We start from the raw sequence: 12201 nt of genomic DNA on the forward strand, positions 1-12201 counted from the left end.
GCTAGCCGGCTGTAAATAGGCCAGAGAGCGTCCGCACCTCTCACACTCACTGCACGTTTGTCGCACCCAGTCTGCGCATGCCCCGACCGTCTCGGCCGCTGATGCGACGCCGCAGCCGGACCTCTGCTGGTCCGGTGTCCTCTGGTCCTTCGCACACTGCAGCGGCCGAGTGCGGTTGGCCAGTGACCGGGGACGGTGTCTCAGAGCGGCGCGCGTGTTCGCAGAGGAGGCGGCCGCCCGGCCGCAGCACCAGCTACGGCTCCATGTCACTCTGAGCGGGTATCCCGCTGGCCGGACTCCCGCGAGTTCCGCGGCGGCCCTGCCGCGCGCGCCAGTGATCAAACGCCATTCGCGCCAGTCGGGCGGCGGCCGCTGGCTCCGAACGCGCGCCAAACACGACGGAAGCGGGAAGCAGCGAGTGTTGTCGATATTGTGGTGGGCTCCGGCGGTGGAGTACGAGCTGTTGTTGCATCGGTGTCATAATTTACTTCGGCGATTGTTTACGTTGTTATTTTTTACTCCCGTGTCGACAATATTTATGGAGAGGGAGTCGCGATATGCTTAGGGGCGGACGGCTCCGGCATTCCGTACCGCAGCCCGTTTACGACTAATCTCTGGCTCCGAGCCGGTCTATATCACAGTCCGCCTGTGTTGAGTGGCGCAGTGTGTGCAAGCATGTCAGTCATTCAACTTATAAATCAAGGATACGTATCGTGCGTTCAGCCAATCGGTGTTTGTATCCTTCGGTGCTTATTATATGGAATGTCGTAAGCCGCGCGTCTCATTCCGTTCGGCCAGTTTGCACTCAACTGCGGGATGGAGCCGCGTCGTCCATGTATGAGGCCGCCATCAGAGGCCATGCAGCCCGGGGAGCGAGACCGCTGGACAGCGCGCCGGGCGTCCAGAGCGGGGGCAGACGCCCGCCCAGCGCTGTCATGGGCGTCACCGTCCGAACAGCTGGCGCAACACCAGCCAACACACGACGCCTGCTGCCCGACGGCGCCTGCCGACCAATTGAGCTATTTCCCAAAAGCGAGGAGTAAACATCTACGTGGACGGAGTTCGGAGATCGTGACAAACACTACTCATGGCGGCAGCCACCACACCGCACATCACGTCTGCGGCCGCATATGTGCCGAGATCACGGCCGCGCACAGCGCCGACGGCAAGCTCAAACACACTCAAATCTGACTAGAACGGACGGTGGAGCCGCAGCTACTGAGATCTCGTGAATACGCCGACAGGGGGTGAGGCGCCCATGGACGACTTAAACATTGCACTGGCGGAGGAGGGCCGCTGGCGGGCCTGTGGACCCGTCAGCCCACCACTCTCCGCTGATGGTGCTGCGGACTGCCCGGACAACGCGACAGATCGGCGCAACAGATCGGTGCAACGGATCAGTGCGACAGATCGGTGCGAAGGATCGGTGCGACAGATCGGTGCCACACGTGTGATTCGATCAGGGCCGTAGAGCTAGCCACAGAACGATCGTGGTGGTGTGTCGGCGCCCCGACGCCCTACCTCCGGCGCTCGCAGACGCCAGCCCCGCCGGCAGCAGGTAATCCAGTGACGCCAGCCCAGCCGGTTGCAGTGACGTCACCGTGACGTCATCGACGGCAGCATCTCGTCTATATGCTCTCCTTGTACTCAGGGATGAGCTGTTCGCGCACGTACAGCGAGTAGACGAGGCCCTGGCGTTTGTCGCCGCTCGTCACGGCCCTGATGAAGGCTGGCTGCTTGGCCACCTCGAAGTGGGTCTCAGTGCCGTCGTCGACAAACTCGCCCTGCCGGCGGGCGATCGGTCAGGCACCGCTGGAGGCGACGGCGGCCGCTCGTGGTATACAGCGCTGTTGGCGGCGGCTGCCGCGCTTGGGCCGTCCCACGCGTCTGGTGTGCCGAGGCAGATATACCCACCCGGGGAGACGGCGAGCTGTCGATAACACAGGGGACGGACTTGGGACCTCAGCTGTCCACAAAGTCCGCCGGCGTGCCCCGCCCTCTTCGCGTCCAGGCACACATAACAAGCACTGCCCAGCAAACAACCGTCAAAACATGAAATCTATTCGCAGAAGACGCCCCCCGCGCTCGGGAAACGTTCCCAGTGCGTATGAGACGGCTCCAGTGCACAACGGCCCCGGTGCGTGACGGACCCGAGCTGAACGCTTTGCCCAGCACCTGATACAGTGGCTTACCGCTGTCTCCAGTTTCCGTCCGTTCACCCATACGTCCAGCGTGCCCTTCTCTGAAATACCGCCGGCGGACGGTGAGTTCTGGCCCTGGCGGTCACGGTGATCGACACGGACTGGCGACGGCAGCGAGACTCCCGTCACAAGGTCTAGAGATGCACAGCTGACATGCACGGCATTTGCGCAATTTCACTATTTTAAATTTCTCTAACGAGGCTATAAAATGTCTTTGAATGCCCAGAGGTGTGCTGCGCCGCCGTTGCCGCCCAGCGTTCCCTCCCAAGACACCGCACGGAGCCGCGCCGTGTGTGGCCACCTCACCCCCGCTGCTTACCGAGGACGACCCTGTATGTGCCTTCGGAGGCATTCACCAGCCAAGTGCGCATGACCTTGGACTGGTGCTGGTGAAGTTGCGGAAGGCCTTGCCGTCGACGTCGAGGGAGTACTGATAGGCGAACGCGCCGAACGGCTCGATTTTGACGGTGCAGCGGACGCGCTGCTTGCCCACCTCGAACGACTCGCTGCCGACGAGGCGGAACATCCAGTCCCGGCGCACCACCTCCTGAGGTCACGGGAACAAGTGAGCATCCAGTCCCACAGCACAACCTCTTCAGGTCAGGAGAACACATGAGCATCTAGTCCTTCAGCACCGCCTCCTGATGTCATGAGAAATGTGAGCATCCAATCCCACACCACCACCTGAGATCAGGAGGACCCGTGAGCACCCAGTCCCGCAGCACCACCTCGTGAGATCATTAGAACACACGAGTGTCCAGTCCCACCACACTACATTCTGAGGTCAGAACACAAACATCTAGTCCCACTGCACCACCTCCTGATGTGAGCAGAGCATGTGAACTCCAGTTCTGCCACACCACCTCCTGAGGTAGTGAGAAACATGAGCATCCAGTCCCACTTCACCGCCACCACCACCTGCATTTATGAAGCACACAAGCATCCAGTACAGCCACACCACCTCCTGAGGTCAGGAGAACACATCAGCATTCAGTCCTGCCACACCATCTGAGGCATGTGAACATGTGAGCATCCAGCCCCACTGCACAACCTCCTGATGCCTTGAGAACACATGAGTGTCTACTCCCTCTGCACCACCTCCTGAGGCCACAAGAACAAGTGAACATCTGGTTCCAACACACCTCTTAGTCAGGTCACAAGAACATAAGAATGTCCAGTCTCACCCTACCCTTTTTCCTGCCACATCATCTCCTGTCTGACCATGATGCATGGCAACATGCCATTTCATCATGTCATACCAGCATTATAAAAAAACCAGAGGTACGCATCTGTTTGGATTCAAGACAATTTAGGAAGTGATGCTGTGTCCATGCTGCACAATGAAGCATGGATTGTCAATGCAATCACATAAAGAAGAACAGCTCAGTCTCTGTATGAAATTTAAAAAGGCTTACTTGTCCATCAACCTTGATGATACGCTTGCCAGAGATGGTACCATGCTCAACTTCAATTTGGTGGATGCCATCATTGCATGGTACATCCCACACAGCCACCAAGTCCAGAGCCATGACCTGGAAGCATTCATGTTTAGGTATTTTTTAACTTTGAAAGTACATATTGGACAACATTATGCTGAGTGGATGTATATGCACAGGTAGTTCCAAATTCAAAGAAGCTGCTAAGCAAAGTTTAATGAGGCTATGTTAGCCCGCCATACACGTTGTCTAGGCCGGTTTAACAACTGAAGTGCTACACAATGCTCTGACACAACATGAATATTAGCAGCAATTGTTCGTCAGACGCAGGAATAACATATTATTATTTCAACTTATCACCACTATAAAAGGCGTTACATTCTGTTTGGTCTAGTTTTGCATACCTCCAACCCCTTCAACGCCCGCGTGCTGATCAAAACTCTTATGCGTATGCGTCGGTCTCCGTAGGCCCCTCCGCCCCCGTCCCGTCAGTCAAACTGCCAGCTGTCTTTGCGAATCAGACTCTGAGCATATGTCTCTCATGCGCCATTTAGTGATCATTAGGGTAGTGATCAACGCATCGCGATAACCTTGAGCATACAGCTTCTTTGTTTAGAGAACCCCAGAATCTCCGCTGGGATTATCATAGCATCCAGTGCTGTACTGCGCGGGCGCTGGGTTGCATCTGTCCGTGAGTTGCGTTTTCCATTAAATTCGTCGCGAGTTCTGCGTGACCTAGGACGGTCATCAATTGTGCAATTTATTTGGTAGGCCTAAGGTGTTTGCTGTCGGGAGTTGGCATTTTACCGTCTGCATTTGTAATTTATGTATCAATGGCAACGCCCAGCCCCACTGCCGACGTATTCTTGCGTGTTGGGACCTGGTTGGACCTTTGTGAGATGCTGATTTGCGATGCTTGTGGCGTGAACTTGCCCAGCTCGACAACTATTCCAGCATAATTTTCCATTCAGGATTATGGGCCCAGCAAAAACATTAGCCCTGTCACATCAAATGCATGGCTTATCATGTGATGGAATCCTGATCCAGCAGGACACAAACAACTTGGGTGATGTTGACATACATCCATAGCATGTGCTGTTAAGAAAGCATACATGCAATGCATTTTGATTGCATCTGATTATGCTCAACCAAGTCACATGTGACAATAGGCTGGGACTAAAGTGTACCATCTTATGGTGCCCAAGGTGCTGCCCTTTTTGCCAGAGTGACATGCAGATGTCATTATATACCCAGCCTCAGCAACTGAGTGCCTTGTAAAGCACCACTCCTTTGACATGAGGGTTGAAAGTTGGATGCAAAACATTGTGCATGTATTGGTTCACACCTCTGATTCCAGATGCCAAGCACAACAATTATGTTTATACATTGGTGAGCTGAAATGATAGAAATTTCGTTGTAAGGTACCATTTGAAGTTCCCAATGAGCAAAACTTTCACAGATATGCAGAAAATTGGTGTGGGCATGTGTATCTGTGTGCATTTTTGTTTGTTAGGTCAGATATTTTTCTTTGAGAGGGCCTAATGGAGTGTAATTTATTTCTAATCTACATGATAGGAAACCTGTCACTAGCTTATGAGAGACTACTAGATAGAAACAAGTTCATAATGGTAATTATTTTGTAAATTTATTGTGTAAATTATTTTTTACCCAACTTTGGTGTATGGTCTAACAGGCATGCTATGTGATGCATTACAATTAGCTATCCTTAATTTACCTTGCAATACTTGATGCCATGTACCATGACTGCCTTGTGAAAGTTCAGTTATGATTCAACTCAAGTAAAACAGCAAGAGTTTTTAACATGAACTTGTCTTTAAACAAAAAAGCAAACAAACCATACATGTGTAGAAATGTAGGTGTATGGTTGCCGAGGTTGTGGCACCCACTCTTTCCAACAATGTTAAACATGATCCCCATCATGACAGATGAAAATAATTAATTGCCCTCAAAGCTGGTTATGGCATCACCTCTTTCTGGGAAGTTTCTCCTATCACCTATGTATATCACCAAAACATTGCCATGTCTCTCCATGCCATTCACTACCAGCTTCTGCTATTTCAGACAATTTGAACTTGAAAGGTCAGAATGATGGAGGAAGATGCCATTTTGGCTACATTGAAAATCCTGATCATAGGTGAAAGCGGCACTGGCAAGTCAAGGTAGGTCGCTGTGCATGGCATGGGGAAGGACCCATTTGAAATATATATATATATATATATATATATATATATATATATATATATATATCCAGGGATGAGACTGGCACATCAAAGCATTAGGAGAGACTTAAAAGGATTTTTAACCACAATTATGTGTTCATCAAAACTGTCCCACCTTGTCTCTCTGGCCACCTTAAAATGAATGACAAAATGCATGTAAAACTTTAAGCAGATTTAACCCATCTGTTTTGCATATGTTGTTGGCAGAAATAATTCCAAATTAACAAAGCTACTCTAGCTAGACCACAAAATATGGTACAGCCCCACATGCTAGGTGGCACATGGTTGTTGGCACTTCATTATTGCAGGTGAGGCCTCAGGTCAAGTGAATCTCAATCTATAAATAACTAGAAATTTGGCAGCTTTGGTGGCCAAGCCAATCACGATGGTGATGGGCTTCCTCACATCTGCAACCACTGATGAGACCAGAGGGAAGTTTGGCATCATGACATTTTCAATAGTTTAAAAATTTGTTCTATATGTTTGCAGCACTTAAGTTCAGACTGGTTTGATCAGGGAACATGGTTTTGCAACATCACAACACTGCCATTGTGTTTCACAGTTCAATTAATGGGAAACACAAATTGACAACTTACAAAAAGCTAAGGAACTAAGGGTTAGGAATGGGTCCAGATCTCAGCAACCAGGGGTCGCAGTAACATGACAATCGCTAGTACTGATGGGAGAAAATGGAAGTGTGTGCCATAAAGCATGTGTCAAAGTGTGCTGATGCTTGCAGTCATGCATAAGCCATGGAGCACCTGTTTTGGGGTGTTTTTTAGGTTTGATGCCAGGTCTTGATCAGATCAAATTAAAGTGCACACCGCAGCAAAAAATTTTACTGGTCACTTGGACCCAGTGATCATTTCAGTTTTTTTCATTTGTGTGTGTATAAATTTGACTGTAGCAGATCCATCTGGCATCTAGGTCAGCCCAAAAATGGTATTTTTGTGTCTGGGATACTTTTGCTCCACAGCTGCACCCAATGCAATAAACTTTTTTGGAACCACATGGTGAGAGAAAACCGAAAAGCGTCATTCTTGTGGCTATTGGTGGACCAATTTTGAATGGTCAGCTGACCTGACTGCACCATAGCGGGGGAACAGAAATGGTCGGAATGAACTCCCCACAGTTGTCAACATAGGTGTCAACTACATCTATCGGAACGACCGTTTTTGACCTTTCGTATCCTCTGGGGACCTCACGGTGACCTTAAGTTAAACAATCTGGTGCACATTTTTCATGATTTGACGTGACCTTCGCAACAATATCTTTGTTTTTTTTTAGTAAGACGTTTAGAAGTTGGATATCCCGGGGGAAATTAGCTGCCCCCCCCCCCCCCCCCCGGCGGGGCGCGGTTGTCACGGACCCCCGACCGAGCGCATGTTAACTATTCCAAGCCCCCTCGTCTCGTCGATCACAGTAACCAGGCCTGTGGGGCCCGTCGCGTGCCCATATCCCAGCAATATGATTCATAAACTTGTGTGCGGAGTGACCATCAACGCACCTCTATCAGTGACATCGCGCCTTGATATCAGCACATCTTCACCTACCAAAGTCATCGAGGTGGGATATTTGAACGCCTTTGAAGCTCGTTTCTTAAAGGGCCTCAAAGCTGACAGGTTTCATTCGCAATTTTTTGTTTGTTATTTGCGCGGCGACAACAATATTCTCCGCCGTCACGTTGCGCGTCGCAAAAGGCGACTGACTGCTAGCATGTTTGTAACTTGGCAAGCATCAGATGATACGCTGTTTACTTAAGCCAGCCAGGAGCTGTGCAGCAGTTTTTGGTTGTTGTAGGCCGAATATGCTGTTAAGTTGTCAGCCACCACGACGGAGCTACTTTGTTTCAGTTTGTTGCTGCGTTTTGTGGACAATACCTTCGATCCCGACCAGAGCGCTACCATCGGGGTCGACTTCAAGGTCAAAACCATCAATGTCGAGGGCAACAGGGTCAAACTGGCCATCTGGGTATGTCAGCTCGAAGTTTGTGGTTTTTATAAAGGCCCCATATGTCATTAGTTGTGATTCGTCCGGACAATCGACATGATCAAGGTGACGTCAGATCCCGCGCCTGTCGTACCCATGTTCCGTGGCTGTGAATAATGCCCGGACAACGGACATATCACTATCGTTGTGAATTCAGACCCGGGAGTCGGATTTACACCAAGCCATCTTGTGGTCCATTCATGTGCAGGCAACAATGACCCATTGTGGTTAACTTCTTCAGGCCATGGTCAGCTGATGGGAGCCTGCTTTGTCGCGTGACCTGGCTGTTCCACCCGACAGGACACGGCCGGCCAGGAGCGCTTCCGCACCCTGACGCCGAGTTACTACCGCGGCGCGCAGGGCGTCATTCTCGTCTACGACGTGGCCAACCGGGTCAGTTTCAGCAAGCTAGATATGTGGCTCAATGAACTTCAGACCTACGCCAACCGTTCCAACATCGTCAAGATGCTGGTCGGAAACAAGATCGACAAGGTTTGTATGCAGACACTAAGCATGCGTGTACAGTCGTACAGTGACTGCTGACGGAACCATTGTCGTCGTCCCGTTATGATGCATAGCTCGTGCGTGCTCGCCTGCTGCACCCGATCCGAGCGAGCTCGCCCGTCACCGTGTATCGATGTGTTCGGTCTCAGTCACGCGGTCGTGCCTGCCTGCCGCACCCGATCCGAGCGAGCTCGCCCGTCGCCGAGTATCGATGTGTTCGGTCTCAGTCACGCGGTCGTGCCTGCCTCCCGCACCCGATCCGGGCGAGCTCGCCCGTCACCGTGTCCCGATGTATTCGGTCTCAGTCACGCGGTCGGTCCGAGCGAGCTCGCCCGTCACCGTGTCCCGATGTGTTCGGTCTCAGTCACGCGGTCGTGCCTGCACTGGTGGCGCTGACTCGCCGATTGGCGCGCTGTGACGAGGCCGCGCGCGCGCCGCCCGCCAGGAGGAGCGGGTGGTGAGTCGACAGGAGGGGATGGCCTTCGCCCGTCGCCATCAAATGCTGCACATCGAGTCGAGCGCCAAGACGCGGGAGGGCGTGCAGCTGGCGTTCGAGGAGCTCGTCCAGAAGGTGAGGCGCCCCGCCGCCGGCTGGCCAGCCAGTCACCGCTCCGCGAGCGCTGACGCCACCCGACTGATGGCCAGCGATGTGATAGCACACTGCCATCGTGAACGCTGCATTCCATCCGGTTGTTGTCATCTGCGCTCTTTCGAAACCCTTAACTGGCGTTGTCTGCACTGTGTTTGATTAGTACGGCGTCGGTCAATCGGTGTGTTGACCGACGTCGCCTGTTCAGTGTTGTGCTCACTGAGGGTCGTTATCGGGCCGAGTCACATACAGCATTCTGCATCTGTGAAAAGGTACTGCGCTCGTATACCCGAGATCGCGTGCCACCGGATACAGTCGGTGCGAGATTTTGTGACCGTCCACGGTATTTCGGAGGGTTCTATGCTGCCGTCCATAGTGTGTCGGAAGGTTTTGTGTCACAGCCCGGCTCCGTGAAGAAATCCTGTGTTGCGCTCCGTTGGTTGTGAGGCCTGTCTTACCGTCCCTAGTCTGTAGGGAGGTCTCGTGTCTCCGTCCACAGTCTGTGTGGAGGCCTCGTGTCTCCGTCCCCAGTCTGTGCCAAGGTCCCGTGTCTCTGTTTCCAGTCTGTGGAGGTTCTGTGTTTCCGTCCCCAGTTTGTGGGGAGGTCTCGTGTCTCTGTCCCCAGTCTGTGCCAAGGTCCCGTGTCTCCGTCCCCAGTCTGTGTGGAGGTTTCGTGTCTCCGTCCCCAGGCTGTGTGGAGGTCCCGTGGTGTCTCCATCCCCAGTCCGTGCAAAGGTCCCGTGTCTCCGTTCCCAGTCTGTGTGGAGGTTCTGCGTCTCCGTCTCCAGTCTGTGTGGAGGTCCTGTGTCTCCGCCTCCAGTCTGTGTGGAAGTCCCGTGTCTCCGTCCCCAGTGTGCTAAAGGTGCCATGTCGGCCGTCTGTGGTGAAGTGCCGTGTCGGCCGTCTGTGGTGAGGTGCCGTGTCGGCCGTCTGCGGTAAGGTGCCGTGTCGGCCGTCTGTGGTGAGGTGCCATGTCGGCCGTCTGTGGTGAGGTGCCATGTCGGCCGTCTGTGGTGAGGTGCCATGTCGGCCGTCTGTGGTGAGGTGCCATGTCGGCCGTCTGCGGTGAGGTGCCATACGGCCGTCTGTGGTGAGGTGCTGTGTCGGCCATCTGTGGCGATGTACCGTGTCGGCCATCTGTGGTAAGGTGCCGTGTCGGCCGTCTGTGGTAAGGTGCCGGGTCGGCAATCTGTGGTGAGGTGCAGTGTCGGCCATCTGTGGCGATGTACCGTGTCGGCCGTCTGTGGTGATGTGCCACATGACAGTGCTCTGTCCACAGATCATCCAGACTCCCGGCTTGTGGGAGTCGGAGGAGACGCGCCGGGAGGGCCAGGTGCGCCTGGGAGACGCCGAACGCGACAACCGGGGCCTGTGCGGCGGCTACTGCTCACTGACCTGACCTGATATCACCTGACCTGATCCGACCGGACCGCACGGGGGCGCCGGCCGACCGGCAGCGCCACGCCCGTGCCTGTGGTTGTGAGGTAGACAGAAGTGGTCCTGTGGACGAGAGAGCGTGATCGGCCTGGTCAGTGACTGGGACAGAGGACGCGGCGTGACACTGTTCTGCGACGGCGCTCGAGCGCCCGCGTGACCGTGACAACCCTGGCGCCGCCCCGTGGAGACTGCTGGGTGCAGTGGAAACCAGAGGAGGCCTGACCGGGATACGCCCGCTGCCCTCGCCTGGGGACGCGTGCCGTGCTCTAGCAGAGGTAATGTAGCGTTTATTTTCTGCTCAGCATGACCAGCTGAGTGACGGACCACTCGTTATTCATATGGTACGCATGGCCTTATATTTTTGCGTGTGTGCGATAACCATGCGATCCCTAGGTATGCATCTATATTAGAACATTCGATTAAGGTCCTTGGGTTCTCACTGAAGCACGTGAGTTTGGCGTTCAAGTCTGTCCCGTTTATCACATAGGCATTTCCGCAACATAACGGTTGGGCTAGCCTCGCGTACTGGTTGCAAGGTCAGCCGACCTTAGCGTTCGCCGGTCCTGAACCGGGTCACCAAAGCGGGCTGTTCTTATCGAACCCGCCTTCCGCGCCTATCCGAAGCCCGAAAGGACACTCTCATTGCGGAGGTGCTCACTCAGCAGCACACGTCCACGGAGCGCGCGCCCAACGACGGAGGGAGGGGGCGCCCCGCTGCGGTGGTGGCGGTCTGTCGGCGCACCGACTGCCTACGGGCGGCTGCGGCAGCTGCAGCTGGCGGCAGCTGCCGACGGGCCTGCTGCTCCAGCCGATCTCAGCCGCTGGACGGCGGCGTAGGCGATCGATGACGTGTGTACGGCCGGTGCCGGCGGTGGCAACGGCGTCAGGACGCTGCGGCAGACATGAGCTTCTGAATGGCGGGATGTGTCTGATGCCACGCATGAATGAGGTCGGACGGTACCATTACTATCCGTCGTGTCTTGCGCGACGCGTGTGTGCGGATTTGCATTAGCTCGTGGTGTTCATGGAAAGGGAACGGACATGGAGTGGGAGGAGGCCGTGAGGGCGGATTGTAATACATTTCGGGCTGAGAGCTCCTGTTCACTGCTGGAGCCGCTCTTGGTGGCAGACCGTAGTCGCAACCAGCCGCCTTTGTCATCGACTGTCCACTATGCGGCGATGTCGGTAAACATGCACCATCGGATCTCCGTATGACGATTGGGCTACTTATTGGTGGTGGAACGCAAGCTCTGCACCCACTGCCACCGCCGCACCCCTGGCCAATCGTCCGCTAGCCAGAGTCGGCGGACCTTATCAGTGGGCGTCCTGCGCCAGTGAATCAGGAGGCGTGTCGTTGCATGCTGGCCGCAGCGTACCCCGTAAATGGACGGGAGTTTTCCGATCCGCTGGCTGTCCGTACACTTGGAACACGATAAGTACTGATCGCGGTAAGCCGGCAACGTGAGGTTTTGGTCGTCGAAAACAACGAACGAGGTGTTTGACTGAGAAGACTGATAGGCCGAAAAGGCTGTTGTTAGAACGAGCGCTCGGGGCGCTACAGCTGAAAGGCGTTGCTATTTACACCCTGCTAGCGATGGCGCTGCCCGTGATTCAAAATAAGTTCGCTTGTTTCGGATCAGCACGTTCTCAACCCCTACTGTAACAGCCGTATTCAGGTGACAGCGTGGACAAGCTCCGCTGGGAACTTGACTAGACGGCTCGTCCGTCGCGAGTCAGCTCAATCTCCCGTGTTCTGCTATCTGCCGGCCGATCACATTACCATGCGCCCTCAGCCGTCTCGCATT

General features: G+C 54.2%; 2 protein-coding genes across 4 annotated transcripts; one reads left to right on the top strand and one right to left on the bottom strand.

Annotated features, from left to right (window-relative positions):
• Positions 1-993: 993 nt before the first annotated feature.
• On the bottom strand, positions 994-4118 carry LOC119096904 (fas apoptotic inhibitory molecule 1-like). The gene is given in 6 exon segments (XM_037219908.1): positions 994-1784; positions 2193-2242; positions 2521-2592; positions 2595-2748; positions 3617-3733; positions 4042-4118. Coding segments are annotated over 5 exon segments (546 nt in total). The 5' UTR covers positions 3731-3733; positions 4042-4118; the 3' UTR covers positions 994-1628.
• Positions 2245-11489, top strand: LOC119096902 (ras-related protein Rab-18-B). 3 transcript variants are annotated; one of them, XM_037219907.1, is made up of 6 exons: positions 2245-2263; positions 5720-5817; positions 7731-7848; positions 8167-8358; positions 8816-8941; positions 10239-11489. In XM_037219907.1, the coding sequence occupies exons 2-6, from the start codon at positions 5744-5746 to the stop codon at positions 10356-10358; spliced, it is 630 nt and encodes a 209-aa protein (XP_037075802.1). In that variant the 5' UTR covers positions 2245-2263; positions 5720-5743; the 3' UTR covers positions 10359-11489. The 3 variants fall into 3 exon arrangements, with proteins under 3 accessions (XP_037075802.1, XP_037075800.1, XP_037075801.1); XM_037219905.1 differs by lacking the exon at positions 2245-2263 and adding an exon at positions 4242-4328; XM_037219906.1 differs by lacking the exon at positions 2245-2263 and adding an exon at positions 4386-4404.
• Positions 11490-12201: the final 712 nt, after the last annotated feature.

This window comes from Pollicipes pollicipes, unplaced genomic scaffold, assembly GCF_011947565.3.
Source record: "Pollicipes pollicipes isolate AB1234 unplaced genomic scaffold, Ppol_2.1 Scaffold_4295;HRSCAF=5057_pilon_pilon_pilon, whole genome shotgun sequence".
In the NCBI taxonomy this organism is placed as follows: Eukaryota; Metazoa; Arthropoda; class Thecostraca; order Pollicipedomorpha; family Pollicipedidae; genus Pollicipes; species Pollicipes pollicipes.

Excerpts from the sequence above, each read along its gene's own strand:
- LOC119096902 (XM_037219907.1), top strand. The coding sequence starts at position 5,744 with ATGATGGAGGAAGATGCCATTTTGGCTACATTGAAAATCCTGATCATA. Across the intron at positions 8,359-8,815 it reads TCGGAAACAAGATCGACAAG|GAGGAGCGGGTGGTGAGTCG; the intron begins GTTTGTATGCAG and ends GCCGCCCGCCAG. Across the intron at positions 8,942-10,238 it reads TCGAGGAGCTCGTCCAGAAG|ATCATCCAGACTCCCGGCTT; the intron begins GTGAGGCGCCCC and ends CTCTGTCCACAG.